At 47.1% G+C, this 18,303-nt stretch overlaps 1 protein-coding gene across 4 annotated transcripts in view; it reads left to right on the forward strand.

The window, feature by feature from the left end:
• The window catches only part of CEP89 (centrosomal protein 89), a 75,291-nt gene that overhangs the window by 22,201 nt on the left and 34,787 nt on the right, over nucleotides 1–18,303 (forward strand). For all 4 annotated transcript variants that reach the window (XM_032249140.1, XM_032249141.1, XM_032249143.1 and 1 more), the window contains 6 exons: nucleotides 2,429–2,457; nucleotides 4,944–4,986; nucleotides 8,842–9,060; nucleotides 11,243–11,385; nucleotides 15,771–15,821; nucleotides 16,765–16,848. In XM_032249140.1, the coding sequence (XP_032105031.1) occupies nucleotides 2,429–2,457; nucleotides 4,944–4,986; nucleotides 8,842–9,060; nucleotides 11,243–11,385; nucleotides 15,771–15,821; nucleotides 16,765–16,848 (569 nt within the window). The remainder of the gene's footprint in view (nucleotides 1–2,428; nucleotides 2,458–4,943; nucleotides 4,987–8,841; nucleotides 9,061–11,242; nucleotides 11,386–15,770; nucleotides 15,822–16,764; nucleotides 16,849–18,303) is intronic.

The raw sequence follows: 18,303 nt of genomic DNA on the forward strand, positions 1-18,303 counted from the left end.
TACTTCTAAAAAACCCCAAACCCCAAACTCGAATTCCACCACTGCACTCCAGCCTGGGTTACAGGACTCTTTTTCTGAAAAGTTGATGACTAAGATGAAATAGCATGATTTCCTTTGGAAAATACACGAATTGCCCTTCAAAACCTTTATATTGTGATCATTTTTAATGTGCACAAAAGTAGAGAGACTAGTAAACTGAACTCCCAACCTGTGTATCTCCCTGCTTCTATAGCTGTCTACATTTTTTTTGGAGGGCGGGGGGGGGGCAGGGTCATTCTTTGTCATCCAGGCTTGAAAGTGCGCTGGTGTGATCTTGGCTCACTGCAACCTCAGCCGCCCAGGCTCAAGTGATTCTGCTGCCTCCCAGGTAGTTGGGACTACAGGTGTGCTCCACCACACCTGGCTAATTTTTGTATTTTTGGTAGAGATGGGGTCTTGCTCTGTTGCCCAGCCTGGGCTCAAACTCCTGGGCTCAACCCATCTGCCTGCCTTAGCCTCCCAAAGTGCTTGGGTTTATGGGCATGTGCCAGTGTGCCCAGCCAACTGTCAACATTTTGCCATTCTATTTCGTGCAGCCCCCCTGCTCCCCCAGATTTATTTTGTGAAGAATTTAAGGGAGACATAGGAGACTCCATTAAATATGAAAGCAGTCAGGTCTGAGGCAGCATTATGGGATACCAAATCAAGACTATTGTAAAGGTGTTCTTAAGAATAGAATTTTTTCTTGTTGTGTCACTTTAAACATGTGCTCACTGTAAATTTGTTCAGCACCTGCCGTGTGCCAGAGATGACAGAGCCATAGGCCTTTCCCCTTTCATCCCAGCTGCAGAGGAGGAGGTACAGATTGCAAACTGTTAAGGTGGGCAGTAGAGGTGGTTGTCTGCCAATTAGGGAAGGTGGCAGGGGGTGGAGGGCTCATCAGGCTGAATTCATAAGGGCAAGGCAGCGTTTCATCTGGTGTCCAACACAAGAGAGTAGTCTGGGCTGCCCGTGAACATTTGACTGAAAGCATTTTGGTTAAAAACAGTTGATCAAGATGACTTTGGCCAAAAATGAGCTCTTCAGTGATGAGTTGTTCAAGTATTGGTATTTTCAATACATCAGGAAGTAGATTTTTTTTTTTGAGATGGTGTCTTGCTCTGTTGCCCATGCTGGAGTGTTGTGGCACAGTGTTGGCGCACTGCAACCTCTGCCTGCCAAGCTCAAGCGATTCTCCTGCCTCATCCTCCCAAGTAGCTGGGATTACAGGCAAGTGCCAACACACCTGGCTATTTTTGTGTTTTCAGTAGAGATGGGGTTTTACAGTGTTGGCCAGGCTAGTCTCGAACTCCTGACCTCAAGTGATCCGCCCACCTTAGCCTCCCAAGGCACTGGGATTACAGGGATGAGCTGCCGCACCCAACCAGGAAGTAGATTTAGAATTTTGTATGTATCTCTAGCATTTTCTTCTGTTGTCTGAATTCTGTAGGGTTTTTTTCCCTATTTTTTGCATGTTTCTAGTTTATTTTCAGCCAGTTATTTCTGCTCTGCAAATTAAAAGTAGAAAGTTAAAAGCAACTCAGGTCCAGGCACAGTGACTCATGCCTGGAATCCCTACATTTTGGGAGGCCGAGGCAGGTGGATCATCTGAGGTCAGGAGTTCGAGACCAGCCTGGCCAATTTGGAGAAACCCTTACTTTAATAAAAATACAAAAATTTGCCAGGCGTCATGGCGCACACCTGTAATCCCAGCTACTGGGTGGCTGAGGCAGGAGAATCGTTTAAACCTGGGAGGCAGAGGTTGTAGTGAGCCAAGATCGTGCCACTGCACTCCACCTGAGGGACACAGTGAATCTCCATCTCAAAAAAAAAAAAAGCAACTCGATGTTCAGCTTTTTACCATGAATGTGTACAGGCAAACTAGGGTATAAGATCACCTGCTTCCTAGGGTACCTGGATTGCAGATGTGTGGAAGATGAGGATTTGTTTTCCTATCTATCGCTGAGATAGTTTGCTTCAAGGAACAACCATTTTTCTGACCAGGTTGGATGCTGCACATGGGGAGGGTGGGCAGATAGGAGTCTGGCATTGTCCCGTCTGGGAAGGGTGGGCAAGACCTATGGGGAGAGTGGCGGGGAGGAGTGTCGGAAGGAGAGGAGGAGCCCGGCACAGGAAAGGCTTGGAGCCACTGAAGAGTTTGGCCTTTTTTCTGCAGTCACGTGAGCACAGATGGTGCTCAGGAATGGGTCTGGGAGAGAGATGACAATTTAGAGTCAGGCCCCCACCTGGCTCTGGGACCCACTTGCCTTGTGACCCTGTGAATTTTATCCCTGTCCCGGGCCTTGTTGAGCTCCTCTGTAGAAGGTGAATTTCTGTGACTGTACTTTTCTGAGTGGTCACATTTTATTATCTACTTTAAAAGTCTCTCTCTCTGTCTTTTTTTAATCAGATGATAAACACTCTGTTCTGAATTTAAAGGTAAGATCTTTTTTTTTTTTTTTTTAAACTGATTTTTCTCAATAAATAGAGTTTTCATCATAATTTTCCAGCAACTTTGGTGTTTTATGGAGGAATATAAATCTTCCTTTAAGAGTTATTTCCTATTGAATATTTCTTTTAAATACTTTTTTTTTTTTTTTTCCAGAAGGTGGTCTCACTATGTCACCCAGGCTGGAGTGCAGTGGCACAATCTCGGCTCACTCCAGCCTCCGTCTCCCAGGCTCAAGCAATCCTCCTACCTCAGCCACCTGGAAAGCTGGGATCACAGATACATGTCACCGCACCCAGCTAATTTTTTGTATTTTTGGTAAAGACGGGGTTTCACCATGTTGCCTAGGCTGGTCTCAAACTCCTGAGCTCAAGTGATCCACCCACCTCGACCTCCCAAAGTGCTGGGATTACAGGCATGAGCCACTGTGCACAGCCTTAAATACTTTTAAAACATGAGGAAATTAATATTTTCCATAGTTTAATGATGAAAGTAAAAAAGGATTAGAAAGAGGCAGGCGGATCATAAGGTCAAAAGATTGAGACCATCCTGGCTAACATGGTGAAACCCCATCTCTACTGAAATTACAAAAATTAGCCGGGCGTGGTGGCACGTACCTGTGGTCCCAGCTACTCGGGAGGCTGAGGCAGAAGAATCAGTTGAACCCAGGAGGCGGAGATTGCAGTGAGCCAAGATTGCGCCACTGCACTCCAGCTTGGTAACAAGAGTAAGACTCCGTCTCAAAAAACAAAAACAAAAACAAAAAACTACTTTATAATTAGAATGAATGTAGAACAAATAGATAATTTTATCTTTTTTAAAAGTTGTTTTTTAAGACAGGATCTCCCTCTGTCACCCGGGCTGGAGTGCATTAGTGTGATCATAGCTCACTGCAGCCTCAATCTCCTGGGCTCAAGTGATCCTTTTGCCTCAGTTTCCTGAGTAGCTGGGACTACAGGCACATGCCACCACTCCTGGCTAATTAAAAAACATTTTTTTAGAGATGGGGTCTTGTTATGTTGTCCAGGATGGTCTCAAGCTCCTGGGCTCAAGTGATCCTCCTGCCTTGGCTTCCCAAAGCACTGGGATTGCAGGCATGATGTGACAGGGCTGGCCTGAGATTTTTTTTTTTTTTTTTTTTTTTTTTTTTTGAGACAGAGTCTCGCTCTGTTTCCCAGGCTAGAGTCCAGTGGTGCGATCTCGGCTCACTGCAACCTCTGCCTCCTGGATTCAAGCGATTCTCCTGCCTTAGCCTCCCGAGTAGCTGGGACCACAGGCACGCACCACCACGCCAGGCTAATTTTTGTGTTTTTAATGGAGATGGGATTTCACCATGTTGGCCAGGCTGGTCTCGCACTCCTGACCTCAGGTGATCCCATCTGCCTTAGCCTCCTAAAGTGCTGGGATTACAGGCGTGAGCCACTGCGCCTGGCCTGGCCTGAGAATTTTAATAACTAATTTGCAAACATGGAAATAGTTCTAACTTAAGTTTCTCATTGTGCGATGTCATGGGAACTTAAACATTTCTCAGGAGAGTTAATTTATAACCTTGTCTGCTTTGTCAGCAGAAATTAGAAACTTAATATCACACCAATGTGTAAGGAAAAATTAACAAGTTCCCAGCCTCCCTTTCCTCTAGGTTTGGGGTTGAGAAGCAATATCTTATAAATGTTTCTTTCTCAGCATTTTGCAAATGTGCTTTCCCGCCATTGATGGGATCCTTTTTGCCCATCCCAGTGAGAAGAGGCCTGGCTGGAGTTTGCTGTGGGCATCTCCACACACCACTTGCAGCCCTACCTAGCACATGCTTTTAAATGTGAGCCCAGAGCCTGCCACTCATGGGATCTACCTGTAAAGGCAGTCACTGAACTCAGTACAGAAATGCAGGAAGAAAGCGTAGGCGGGCCTTCCCTTACAGCCTGAGAGAGCCCCCTGGAGAAGACATTTAAGGTCTACAATTCAGGTATAAGAAACAGTATGATCCCAGCATGTTGGGAGTCCAAGGTAGGAGGATCCCTTGAGCCCAGGAGCTCAAGGCCAGCCTGGACAACATAAATGAGACCCCATCTCTACCAAAAAAAAAAGCTAAAAAAAAAAAACCAAAATTAGGGGTGATGGCCCATGTGTAATCCTAGCTACTTGGGAGGCTGAGGTGGGAGGATTGCGTGAGCCCAGGAGCTGGAGGCTGTAGTAAGCCGTCATCACACCGCCGCACCCCAGCCTGGGTGACAGAGCAAGACCCTGTCTTAAAGGAAAAAAGAAATAGCAGATATTAAAGTTTTTTTTCTTTTTTTATTTCTGTAGGATAGCACAAAGATATTAAAGTTTTGCAAGCTAAAATAAACTAAGAACAGCGTGAAAATGAAGGAAATAAAGCATGCTTGTATACCTGCTGTCTAATGACCTAGGTGCCTGTGTCCACTTTGTAAAACACTAATGCTCTGCACTGACTCCTCTTACGTTCGTTCTTTCCTAGGATGAGAAACCTCCATTACGCGAGAAACCGCCACCTTCCCCAGGTATCTGCCTTTTGAATTATGTTATGAAAAGCTTGTCGTTTTGGAGAATATCCAGATTAATTTTATCTGAAAATAAAGATTACGTTTTCTTTTTCTTGTATTAGTTGTTGACCTTCCATCCTTGTCTCAAAAGAGAGGATGCAAACACTATGTAGTGGACGTATGTCCATGCAGGGTGTGCTTGGATCCTGGGAGGGCGGGAGTTGGACCTGGGGGGATGTGGACCTGTGGGATGTGCTGGGATCCTGGGGGAAGGAGTGGACCTGGAGGATGTGCTGGGATCCTGGGGGAAGGGAGCTGGACCTGTGGGATATGCTGGGATCCTGGTGGGAGGAGTAGACCTGTGGGGTGTGCTGGGATCAATGCTGGTCAGGTGGGTGCAGTTATGGGCTCTGCTCTGAGGCTAAAGGCAGAGGGAGAGGTCCAAAAATCCTTTATGGGTTACAGCCCCCTGACCCAAACAGTTTGGGGAGCTTCAGTAGCTTCCAAAATGGAGGTTATAATTTTTGCTGTTAGGTCCCACATCGTTACAAGATCTTTGGGGTGTTGCTTTTCTGGCCGGAAATGTCTGTGGTACCAGTGTACCTTTGCCCAAGTTGTTGTCTTGCATCCAGGAAGAATAAGGTAAACAGACAAGTGGAGGGTGAGCAAGATGATGAGGCGCTTTACTGAATGTTAGGACAGCTCAGGGGAAACCCACAGTGGGCAGCTCCTCTCTGTAGGCAGCCTGTCCCATCAAGTGTTCAGTTCTCAGCAGACAGGAGACTCTGGAGCGGGTTACTCTTCTCTGCAGGCAGGTCATCTGATTGTCTCTGTAGCTTTCAGCAAAGAGGAGGCCCTGGAGAGGGTGGCTCTTCTCTGCAGCTGGTTGTCCTGATGTCCGCCCAGCTCCTAGCAGAGAGGAGGCCCTGGAGTGGCTGCTCCTCTCTGCTGCTGGTCCTCTGACTTCTCTAGCTAACAGCAGAGAGGGTAGCTCCTCTCTGCAGCTAGTCATCCCATCTGCTCTGCTCTGGCTAAGCTCGGGTCTTTTATGGGCCTCAGAAGGGAGAAAGTGAGTACCATTTGGTCCATGGGCGGCCATGGGTGGGCCTGGAAAAGGCACCATAAATTTCCACTGCGGTTTCATGGATGGACAGCCTGGTCCCCAGCCTTCAGGCCCTCCCTGACCTGAAGGTGGGGCCTCACCAGGGACCTGCGTGCCTCCACCCAGGAGCCTGTCTGCCTCCCACTGCTCGGTCCATGGCATCCAGGCTGCTCACACCAAAGGGCACCTGGAGGCCAGTGCAGAGCCACCCTTAGCCCCGCTCGGCTTCCCCTCCTGTGCTCATGGGTGCCCAAAGTCTGGGGGGGTTGAGGCAGCAGGGTGCTGGCATATCAGCACTGCCCTGAGCGTGCACACTCCCAGCCAGCCCATGACAGTGCCCAGGCTTGGCCCCAACCCTGCTCCGAGATTAGAGCAGGCGCCAGGAGCAGGGAGAGGCCAGGTAGCTGGAGCAAACACCCGTGAGCCTGCAGGAACATGGGAGCCTTCCTAGGCCCCCAAGGGTGCAGACTGCAGAGACACCCGGGTCTTGCACTTGGGAGGATGGCTTGCAGTAGCACCCTGAGAGCTGCTGCCTCGCCAGCTCAGAAGGGGCAGGGCTCCCACTTGTCCCTGGCTCCTGATGGTGCTATGGAGCGTGCATCCCTGACCATACCTCTGAAGCGGGTGCCCACAGTAGGTTGAAGCCAGCAGTGGGAGCAGGCACTTCTGAGCCTGTGGGGGTTAGTGGGGGCCTTACAGAGATTCTCAGGTCTGCAGCTGGGCTTGGGCGCTGCAGCGGCACCCAGGGAAGGCAGGGCTCCTGCCTGCTCCGCAGAGCTAGAGGCTTGGGCCACACTTCCCTGCTCTAGAGTCTATGCGGTGGCTGGTCTAGATGGGCCCCACTGCCATCAGCATCGCTGCTCTGGAAATGCTGTTTTAAGTCTCCTCCGTGTCAGATTCAGTTTATTTGCACCCTTTCAATCTCAGCATTTTCAGTGCTGTATTCTGGGCGATTTTTGGGGCTCTGACTTCTACGCCATGTATTCATTCTTCATGATGTGCATCCTGTGGTCCGGCCCATGCTTTAAGTTTATGGCATTAATTGAATGTTAACTTCCGTGGGTTCTGGGAGACACCGACTGTGTCTCTGAAAGCGGGTAACCGTGCGCATCTAGTCTTGAGGTTTGTGTTGTAGCCCCATCTCCTCGCCCACTTGTCTTTGGTGCTTCTCTGGCTCTGCTGTTTGCTGCCTCTTGGGGTCTCTGAGATTCCCTGTGGCTGGCAGGGGGATGCTACTGTTTAGTGCACCCTGCCTGGAGAGGGAGGGCCAACGGGCTGGCAGACTACCAGCTGCTGTACCGACTGATGGGGACGGTCAGGATATGAGGCTAGCCTGGATTCGTGGGAACCCCTCTTCTGGTTTTCTCCAGGACCCTGCTCTGCCCTGCCTCTCTGCCCTCAGGGCCTGTGTGTCCTGCCTGAGGAGGGGCACTCATTTCTGCTATTGCTCCCTGGGTCAGGTGGGTTAACCCCCTGCTGTTCCACCTCTGGTTGTCTAACTGGACAGCTCATCAGCTGTTTCAAACTGCTTCTTTTTAAATATAATTTTAGTGATTGATTGAGTTTCATAGAGATGGGGTCTTGCAATGTTGCCCAGGCTGGTCTTGAACTCCTGGCCTCAAGTGATCTTCCTGCCTCAGCTTCCCCAAGCGCTGGGATTGCAGGTGCGAGCCACCAGGCCCAGCTTCAGCAGCTTTTTCTAGGCCACTTTGTGACTCCAGTCCCACCAGGGCAAGGCATAGCCCTGGAGCCACCCCTCCGCTGTTTTCTAGCTGCCCTCTCTTGGCACATTTCAGGCTGTGGCGTCCATCTTCAGTTTCATCTCCATTGTTTTCTCTGGGATTTTTCAGGGTTCCCTTGTTTCTGTATAGCTATGGAGTTCCCATTTCTGAGCCTCACGTTTTGTATGTTAGGGATTGGATGTGTGTCAGGGGTTGGGCCAGGCTCTCCGGAGCCACCAGCCATCCTGCCCTTGTCTGTGTGGAAGCTCCCTTTCACCTCTACCTCCCCTGTTAGGCGCGCTGGCCAGGGGCCCATGGGAGCCTCACCTCCTGTGACCTTTCAGAGCACATCTCCCCATGGAACAGCGCTGTTTTCCACCCCGCTTCCTTGCTGTTCCTTCTTAAGGTCCTGTGTGACCTCTGTTTTCTCTCCCTGGTGCCTTCAGGCCTGTGTCCTATCCCTGGCCTGCCTCCTCGTCTTCATCCCCACCTGCTCTTCCCGGTGTGCTCCTATCTGGGGAAGCATCTGCCAGACACAGGCCTGGTTGGTCATCCTGAGGCCGCTTCTCTCTCACTGCCCGCACCCAGCCAGCCACCAGCCCTTGAGTCCTGCTCTCGCATGTCCCTTTCTCTCTGTCCCCACTCTAATGCTGCCCCTCGGCTGTTGGGCTGGGCCTCACTCTAACCTGCCTTCTTCCCTGCTGGCCTGAGGGAGTCACCCAAGAGCCAGAGCCCCTTTCTTCTCATACTTCTGCCTGAAAGCCCCACTGGCTTCTGCTGCCCTGCAAGATGAACCTTCCACGCCACATCACAATAGGCACGGCCTCCTGCAGCCCTGGCCTCCCTCTCTGGCCTCCCCTCAGTATCTCTCTGCCTGCTGTGACCTCGCCAGGCCACTTTCTCTTTCCTATACAAGCCACTCCCTTCCCAGGGACCAAAGAACGCGCCACCAAGCCTGATGTGCTTTTTGGAACAAAGTCACATGATTTTGATGTAACATTGTCAGCATCGATTAACATTTTAAAACTTTTTCCCCATGTACCCTTTCAGATATAGCTGGTAGAACACGTCAAAGACATACAGAAATAACCAGAGAGAAGTTTGAGGCATTAAAAGAAGAAAATGTGCACCTAAAGAATACGAACCAAAGCCTTACCCTTGAACTAAATGCAATGAAACAAGCAAGGAAAGAATTACTGTTAAAACTTAAGGGAACGGAAAAAGAGAAGCAAAAGCTGGAAGAGGCTGAGAAGGCGGCGTCACAGGACGGTGGGGATGGATGATGCTTTTATTAGAGGAATGAGCGGGACTTCAGTCAATTATTCCAAGAGTTAATATTTTATGTTTTGATATTTGTTGATATTTGTATTGGTAATTTATGTTGTAATATTTCAGGCTTTTTGTTAATATCCTTATGATTGTTGATATTTGATTTCATCTGCTGTATCAGTATTACACCAAAGAAATTCCTAAGGTTGGAAAGAAGCTAAATTTTAAAAAACAAAACAAATTCCAATACTTCTTTTGGAACTTGATGCTTTGTTTACATATATTTCACGTCAGCTTTTATCCCCAAGAGAAGCATATAAAAGCTCCTTCTTTACCATAGACTTATCAATGATGATGTTTTCCTTGCTAGTCTGATAAGTTAAAAAAAAAAAAAGAAATAGCATTTTAATTTGTATTTCTTTTATTATCGATGAGCTTGAATATTTTTTCATATCTTTTCAGGTCATTTTCTTTTTCTTTCATAAAATTGCCTACTTTATTTTTTAGAGACAGCATCTCACTCTTGTCACCCAGGTGCCTACCGTGGGGTGATCAGAATTCACTATACCTTGAACTCCTGGGTTCAAGTGATCCTCCCACCTCAGCCTCCCAAGTAGTTGGGACTAAAGGCGAGTACCATGATGCCGGGCTGAGTTTTTGGGGTTTTTTTCAAATTTTTTAAAGCAACGAGCTCTCATTATGTTGCCCAGGCTGGTCTCAAACTCCTGGCCTCAAGGATTTTTCCTGCTTGGCGTCCCAAAGTGCTGGGATTATAGGTATGAGCCACTATGCATGGCCAAGTTGTCCTCTACATTCAGACACTTGGCTTCTTTTTACTGATTTGCAGGAACTCCTTACATATGAAAGATCTTATCCCTTTCTCATAGGTATATTTTCTTAGTTGTTTGGTAATTGGGCTGAATCTATAAAATGTTTTTCTTTTATGACTTAACACCTTTGGTGTTAAGTCATTTTTAACTCTAAGATTACATAAATTTCACCAGTATTTTCTCTACACCTTTTTCTATTTACCTAAAACTGATTACACAGCTTTAAGTAAGGTGGCGTCAGCTTTTTTCATATACGCCCTGCATAATTCTTATCTTAGGTACATTTATTTTTAGATACTTTAAATTATTCGTGCTATTACCTTGTGGGATCTATTTCCTGGTTTTTTGTTTTTTGAGACAAAGTCTCTCTCTGTCACCCAGGCTAGGGTACAATGGCGTGATCTCGGCTCATTGCAACCTCCGCCTCCTGGGTTCAAGCCACTCCTGCCTTAGCCTCCTGAGTAGCTGGGATTACTGGTGTATGCCACCATACCCAGCTAATTTTTTTTTTTTTTTGTATTTTTAGTAGAGATGGGTTTCACCATGTTATCCGGGATGGTCTCGATCTCCTGAGCTCGTGATTTGACCACCTCGGCCTCCCAAAGTGTTGTGGTTACAGGTGTGAACCACTGCACCCAGCCTATTTTCTGTTTTGTTTTCTAATAGGACATTGCTATTATGCGGGAAGGTTATTAGCTCTAATATATTTTCCATGTATTCTATATGATTTTTCAAAGCACATATTTTTATGTCATCTGAAACAGTGACTATTCCTTTCCAACTTGAAATTTTTATTTTACTTTATTGTACATGCAAAAACTTCCACAAACTTCCAATGTTATGTTAACTGTTCAATGTTTAAAAACTTTGTAACTTTGGCCAGGCGCAGTAGCTTATGCCTGTCATCCCAGCACTTTGGGAGGCTGAGGCGGGTGGATCACAAGGTCAGGAGTTTGAGACCAGCCTGGCCAACATAGTGAAACCCCATCTCTGTGGAAAAAAAAAGTTAAAAAGTTAGCTAGGCGTGGCGGTGGGCACCTGTAGTCCCAGCTACTCAGGAGGCCGAGGCAGGAGAATTGCTTAAACCTGGGAGGCAGAGGTTGCAGTGAGCCGAGATCGCACCACTGCACTCCAGCCCGGGCGACAGAGCAAGACTCCGTCTTAAAAAAAAAAAAAAAAAAAAAAGAAAAGAAAAACTTTATAACTTTTATTTATTCACACAGACACACACACAGTTCATTGTCTCTGTGTGTGAAAGAGGGGGAAGCAAATGATTTGCAATTTAAATAAAATCTGGATAAATATGACATTATTTCTTATAGCATGATATTAAGTTATCATTTATTTTCTAGTTGCTGCCCCTGAGTTACTTTGTCTGCGAAAACAAGCTCAAGAACTGGTGGACGAAAACGATGGGTTGAAAATGACCGTGCATCGTTTGAATGTAGAGCTCAGTCGGTATCAGACAAAATTCAGGCACTTGTCCAAGGAAGAGGTAACGTTTCCAATCGTGAAAAGTCAGCTTTTCAGATTTCTCAGCCTTTCCTGTTGAACTGATTTCCAGTCTTGAGGGGTTCTTATTATAATATGCTAGAAGAAAAGCTGTGTCCAAGGCACAGCGTTTCTAAGGATCATTCTGTTTCTTGCTTCCTTCCCTTCCTTCTTCTGTGTAATTAAAGCAATAGACACTAAAACATTGGGACAATGCAAAAGTATATGAAGTAACAGGCTGGAGGAGGTGGCTCATGCCTGGAATCCCAGCACTTGCAGAGGCTGAGGCGGCAGGATTGCTTGGGCTCTGGAGTTTGAGACCCGCCTGGGCAACAGCAAGACCTAGTCTCTACAAATAAAAAATTTTAAAAAATTAGCATGCCTGTAGCCCCAGCCATTCAGGAAGCCGAGGCAGGAGGATCTCTTGAGCATGGGAGGTCGAGGGTGCAGTGAGCTGAGATTGGACCACTGTACTCCAGCCTGGGCAACAGAGTAAGACCTTGTCTCAAAAATTTAAAAAAAAAAAAAAAAGTCAAAAAATGGAAGTCTGTGTTGGCTGCTCCCTTCTCAGTCACGTTCCTGAAGGTTGCAGCTACTGTCAGTGCATGAACTTGGAAAGGAAAGCAGAGTTTTCCATTCTAAGAAGAGTCGCAGAGTCCAGCTCCACACGCTGTGTACCATTCAGTGGTTTTTATTCTAATCACAGAATTATGCAACCATCACTGCAATCAATTTTACAGCACTTTTGTTAAATCAAGAAATGTCAGCCGGGCGTGGTGGCTCACTCCTGTAATCCCAGCACTTTGGGAGGCTGAGGTGGGCGGATCATTTGAAGTCAGACGTTCGAGACCAGCCTGACCAACACGGTGAAACCCCATCTCTACTAAAAATACAAAAAAAAATTAGCCAGGTGTGGTGGTGCACACCTATAATCCCAGCTATTTGGGAGGCTGAGGCAGGAGAATCGCTTGAACCTGGGAGGCAGAGGTGGCAGTCAGCCATTGTTGCTCCACGGCACTGCAGCTTGCGTATTTTAAAAAATTAGCATGCCTGTAGCCCCAGCCATTCAGGAAGCCGAGGCACGAGGATCTCTTGAGCATGTGAGGTCGAGGGTGCAGTGACTTCTGTTTGTACTAATAAACTTCAGACTTGGCAACTTTTTTTGTTTTTTGAGACGGAGTCTCGCTCTGTTGCCAGGGTGGAGTGCAGTGGCATCATCTCGGCTCATTGCAACCTGCAACCTCCACCTCCCAGGTTCAAGCGATCCTCCTGCCTCAGCCTCCCGAGTAGCTGGGACTACAGGCATGTGCCACCACGCCCAGCTAATTTTTGTATTTTTAATAGAGGTGGGGTTTCACCATGTTGGCCAGGATGGTCTCAATCTCTTGACATCGTGATATGCCTGCCTCAGCCTCCCAGTGTGTTGGGATTACAGGTGTGAGGCACCATGCCTGGCCAATACTAACTTTTAAACAACAAATAAAGTTCTTGGGGGTCCTATAATTCAAAACCTGCTTGCTAAATCAGGGCCTTCTGCAGGACCATGGGGCGGGCAGGCAGGCCCAGGGACAGCCTCCTCCCATGTTGTCTTCTGCCCTGTGCAAATGCCGCATTATCCAATGCAGTCTTCCTGATCAGCCCAGCCAGAAGTGATTAATCTCTCCCTTTTTTTTGAGACACAGTCTCTCTCCGTCGCCCAGGCTGGAGTGCAGTAGCACGATCTCGGCTCACTGCAACCTCCGCCTCCTGGGTTCAAGCAATTCTTGTTGTTCAGCCTCCTGAGTGCCTACGATTACAGGCACGTTCCACCACTCCCAGCTAATTTTTGTATTTTTAATAGAGATAGGGTTTCACCATGTTGGTCAGGCTGGTCTCGAACTACTGACCTCAAGTGATCAACCCTCCTTGGCCTCCCAGAGTGCTGGGATTACAGGCATGAGCCACCGTGCCCAGCCTTCTCTCTCTTTTAAACCATTGCAGACTTTTGTTTGTAATTACTCTGAAGGTACTTACAGCATCTACCCTATACTGCTTTTGTATATCATGTTCATTTGTGTTAGTGGAACTTACTTCTGTTACTAGGTCGTAGAATCCTGGATAACAAGGGTTGCATTGCAGTGTCCATAATGACTTAGTGAGTTGCCAATGTTTGCAGAGTGAATGGGTAATTAAATAAATATTAAGGTGTTCGCATTGGAAAGCTTTTGTGAAATAAGAATTATTTTGTCCAGGCCATTGATTCTGTACCAGATTTTCCCTCCTGCTGTAAACAAATAGAAAACCAGACAGAATATGTAATGCAAATGTTTACAGACGTCAAACACAGGCAGCACCGGCCTATGACCCTCAAGAGCAGCGGGATAAACAGATGAGCCTGTGATCTGCTTTCTGTCTAGAGGCAGTCTCAGATCACAGAGCAAGGAGGAAGGGCCTGAGCTGAGCCTTCTCCTGTCTGGGGAAGCTGAGGAGACTAGAATTTATAGGGCACGAATACCAGAAAGGAGGGAGCCGTGGAGAGAAAGAGCTGCTTATGTAAACCTGCATGGGGCTCCTTGGTGTCTTGTGGAATACTACCCTGCACATATGTAGGAGACTTCAGGAGACTGGGCAGAAAACAAGAACAGGGAGCTGTGAGCTGCATGGTTCCCAGAACTCACACAGCACTGGGAAGCTTCTAGTTCTGCCCAGCTGCAATGGAGAGACCTTGCTTTGAGTCAAGAGCCCAGGAGGGCCGTGCCTGAGAGGTATGGCTAAATGAGCTTTTTAGGAAAGGTCACTATAGACCTACCATGACCAGCCTCAGAAGCATGAATGTGATCCACAAGCAACTTAAGAGCTGAAAGAAAGAGAGAAGGGAGGAAGGAAAAGAAACCAGTACCCTTTAAAGGAAGATAACAAAATCCAGGCACTCAATAATGTCACGATATCATTGGAATTATTGTTAGAAGGGCGATTTGGGCAGACATGGGAAGGAAATTGGCTGGAGATGTTTTAGGCAAACTGAGAAAGTTCAACATCCAATGAAAAAAGTCCCTAGATATGTTCCAGATTTTAAAAGACTAAAAAGGGTCAGAGACTGGGTACGGTGGCTCACACCTGTAATCCCAGCACCTTGTAAGGCTGAGGTGGGTGGATCACTTGAGGTCAGGAGTTCGAGACCAGCCTGGCCAACATGGTGAAACCCCATCTCTACTAAAAACACAAAAATTAGCCAGGCATGGTGGCAGGCACTGGTAGTCCCAGTTACTCAGAAGGCCGAGGCAGGAGAATCGCTTGAACCTGGGAGGCAGAGGTTACAGTGAGCCAAGATCGTGCCACTGCACTCCAGCCTGTGCGACAGAGCAAGACTCCACCTCAGAAAAAAAAAAAAAAAAAAAAAGGGGGCCAGGTGTGGTGGCTCATGCCTGCAATCCCAGCACTGTGGGAAGCTGAGGCAGGAGGATCATTTCAGCCCAGGAGTTCAAGACCAGCCGGGCAACATGATGAAAACTCATTTCTACAAAAAATACAAAAATTAGCCAGATGTGGTTCCAAGCTGCTGAGAGGAGGCTAAGGTGGGAGTCTCGCTTGATTCCGGGAGGCAGAAGTTGCAGCGAGCCATGATCTCATCACTGCACTCCAGCCTGGGGGATGGAATGAGACCCTCAAAAAAAAAAAAAAAAAAAAAAAAAAAGACATAAAAGACTTGACAGCTAAATGCAACATGTGACCCTGAATTGGATCCTTTATTAGAAGAGCACCTTAGTGGGAAAATAGATGAAATTTGAAGATAATGTATATGTTAGGTTAGAAAATAATACTGTAGGCTACACTAGGCACAATGCCCATGGGGTAGCCCTGCTCTGCAAGGAGCAGTAATAAATATATATATATGTATATGTATGTATGTGTGTGTGTGTGTGTGTGTGTATATATATATATATGTATGAAAATAGCATTGTTATCAGCGTTATTTCCTGATTTTCATGACAGTACTATGGTTAAGTAAATGAATGTTTTTGTTTTTAGGAAATAGAAGTATTTAGAGGAAAAAGGGCATTATATCTGCATATTACTCTCAAACATTTCAGAAACAAATTTTCTCTTATAAAGACATACGTATATGTAGATAGATGGGTGAGGGTACGGGTGGGTAGGTAGGTTGGGTGGGTGCGTGGGTGGGTGGTTGGATGGGTGAGTGTATGGGTAGGTAAGGTGGGTGGGTGGGTGGATGGATGGATGGGTAGGTAGCTGGGTGGGTGGATGGATGGGTGGGTAGGTGGGTGGGTAGGCGGATAGATAGATAAATACGTAGATGGGCAATGCCCAGTCTAGATTAAGAATATCTAAGACTTGAAATTTCAGAGGAAGTATGGTTTAACTTGTCTTCAATATATGTTTTGTTCTTAGAGCTTAAATATTGAAGGCCTCCCATCCAAAGGCCCTATACCACCCTGGTTGGTAAGTGAAAGTTATTTAATTTCAGGCCCATATTTTCAGACTATATTTGCATGGCCATTAAAAACCATCTCAGCCGGGTGCAGTGGCTGACACCTGTAATCCCAGCACTTTGGGAGGCTGAGGCGGATGGATCACAAGGTCAAAAGATCGAGATCATCCTGGCCAACACGGTGAAACCCCGTCTCTACTAAAAATACACAAATTAGCTGGGTGTGGTGGCACACACCTGTAGTCCCAGCTACTCAGAAAGCTGAGGCAGGAGAATCGCATGAACCCAGGGGGCAGAGGTTACAGTGAGCCGAGATCGAGCCACTGCACTGTAGCCTGGTGACAGAGTGAGACTGTCTCAAAAAAAAAAAAAAAGCATTTCAGGCACGGTGGCTTACATCTGTAATCCTAGCACTTTAGAAGGCCGAGGCAGGTGGATCACTTGAGGTCAAGAGTTTGAGACCAGCCTGGCCAACATGGTGAAACCCTATCTCTATTAAAATACAAAAATTAGCTGGGCGTAATGGTGCATGCCTGTAGTTCTGGATACTTGGGAGGCTGAGGCAGGAGAATCACTTGAACCTGGGAGGTGGAGGTTGCAGAGAGCTGACATCATGCCACTGCACTCCTGGATGGCAGAGTGGGAGTGGCTTCGGGCAGCGGAGCTCATTCTAACCACAGGAGGCCAAGCCTGTGTGGGTGTTGTAGATGCTTCCTGTGCCTCCTGCCTTCCTCTGGGTTCCCTGAAATTGGAAGGATCCCTGAAATTGGAAGGATCCAGGGAGAGAAATGTTGGTTGTTCTGGGATCCTGAGCTAGGAGGGTCCTTAAAAAACAATAACAACAACCACCAAAGAAACCATTTCAAAAAAATGTATCTTCTTGCCTTTGAAAAATTTGCTGGTTGTGTTTAGATGTATGAAATATATTAACCTTCATTTACTCTCTGTCTTCAGTTGGATACAAAGTACCTGTCACCATTGTTGCTGGCTTATGAAGATATAATGAAAGAGAAGGACGAGCTCAATGCCACCCTCAAGGTAGGCTGGCACATGTCTCAGAAGAGACAAGATTTATAAAAATAGAGGACCGCTTCAAATTTTACAGAAACATTTTGAATGTGGATATGCCCAACATATTATAGTTAATCAAATGTTTACTAGAGGACAGAAAGGAGGAAGGAAGGAGTGTGGCAGGGTGGGATGGAGGGAGGGTGGGAAAGAAGGAAGAGGGGAGGAAATAAGGGAGTGATTGGGAGAGCAGGAGGGCTGGGTAGGGAGCAAGGGGAGAGGTCTGGAGGGCCAGGGCAGGGCTGCGTGGAAAGCCATGGCTTTCTAGACAGTGGGCCCATCTGGGCTGAGATCTTGGGGTGCAGGGAAGACAGCAGGAGGGAAACCCTTCTTCCCTGGTACTCTGCAGCTGCAAACACCACCATTAGAAGGACCATTTGGGCAGACATGGGAAGGAAATAGGCTAGAGATGTTTTAGGCAAACTTAGATGCTTCTTAATTCTGGGATGAGCTGACCCCAGGGAAGTCCGATTACTGAGCTGTTGGAAATGGATAGGAAGTGAGGTTTTTATCCATTTCTGCCTTGTCCTCCACCGCCATTTCATGGAGTGGCTTCGGGCAGCAGAGCTCACATTCTAACCGCGGCAGGCCAAGCCTGTGTGGGTGTTGTAGATGCTTTCTGTGCCTCCCGCCTTCCTCTGGGTTCCTCATGTAAGTGGCCATATAGATCCCTGAAATTGGAAAGATCCAGCAAGGGAAATGTTGGTTGTTCTGGGATCCTGAGCTGGGGAGGGTCCTTTAAGAGGCTTCCAGCTTGTTCCTTGTCAGTGATGCTGTCCCGTGTCCATGTCCCATGGAAAGGAATTTTGCTCCTTTCCATTTAGTCTTAGTGTTGGACGCTTAATTTTCTAAGAGCATGAATAAGCCTTGTACTAATTGAATATATAACAATCCTAATAACTAATAATATTATTTTGGTGCTCCCTCTAAATCGGGGTCAGCACACACTTTCTGTAAAGGGCCAATTAATAAGTAATTTAGGCTCTGGAGGCCATGCAGTTTCTGTTTGCACCTGCTCGGGCCTGCTGTTGCAACGTGAAGGCAGCTGAAGATAACGTGTAGATAATGGGTGAGGCCGTGTTCCAATAAAACTTTATTTACAAAAACAGGCAGCTGGTTTGCACACTTTAGTTTGCTTGACCCCTGTTCCAAAAAAGAGTCACATGGACTGCCAGCCGTGAGTGAGTGTCTCTGCGTGGAGAGAGGAGAAGACACTTGGCAGTGCTGCTTTAAGTTAAAAGGGTGTAAGCATAAACACTGACAGCTGGGAGTAGAATATTTTAGAGGCACTCCAGAGTAAATATTGGCACCTCGGATTCTCACCAGAGGACAGCGCAGGACACAGAAACTGGAAAAGGCCTGATGGAGGAGGCTCAGCTGAAGTGTCACACGCACAGACTGGTGGGAGCCGAAACAGACACAGGC

This window comes from Sapajus apella, unplaced genomic scaffold, assembly GCF_009761245.1.
Source record: "Sapajus apella isolate SASKATOON/1434 unplaced genomic scaffold, GSC_monkey_1.0 scaffold68, whole genome shotgun sequence".
Lineage (NCBI taxonomy): Eukaryota > Metazoa > Chordata > Mammalia > Primates > Cebidae > Sapajus > Sapajus apella.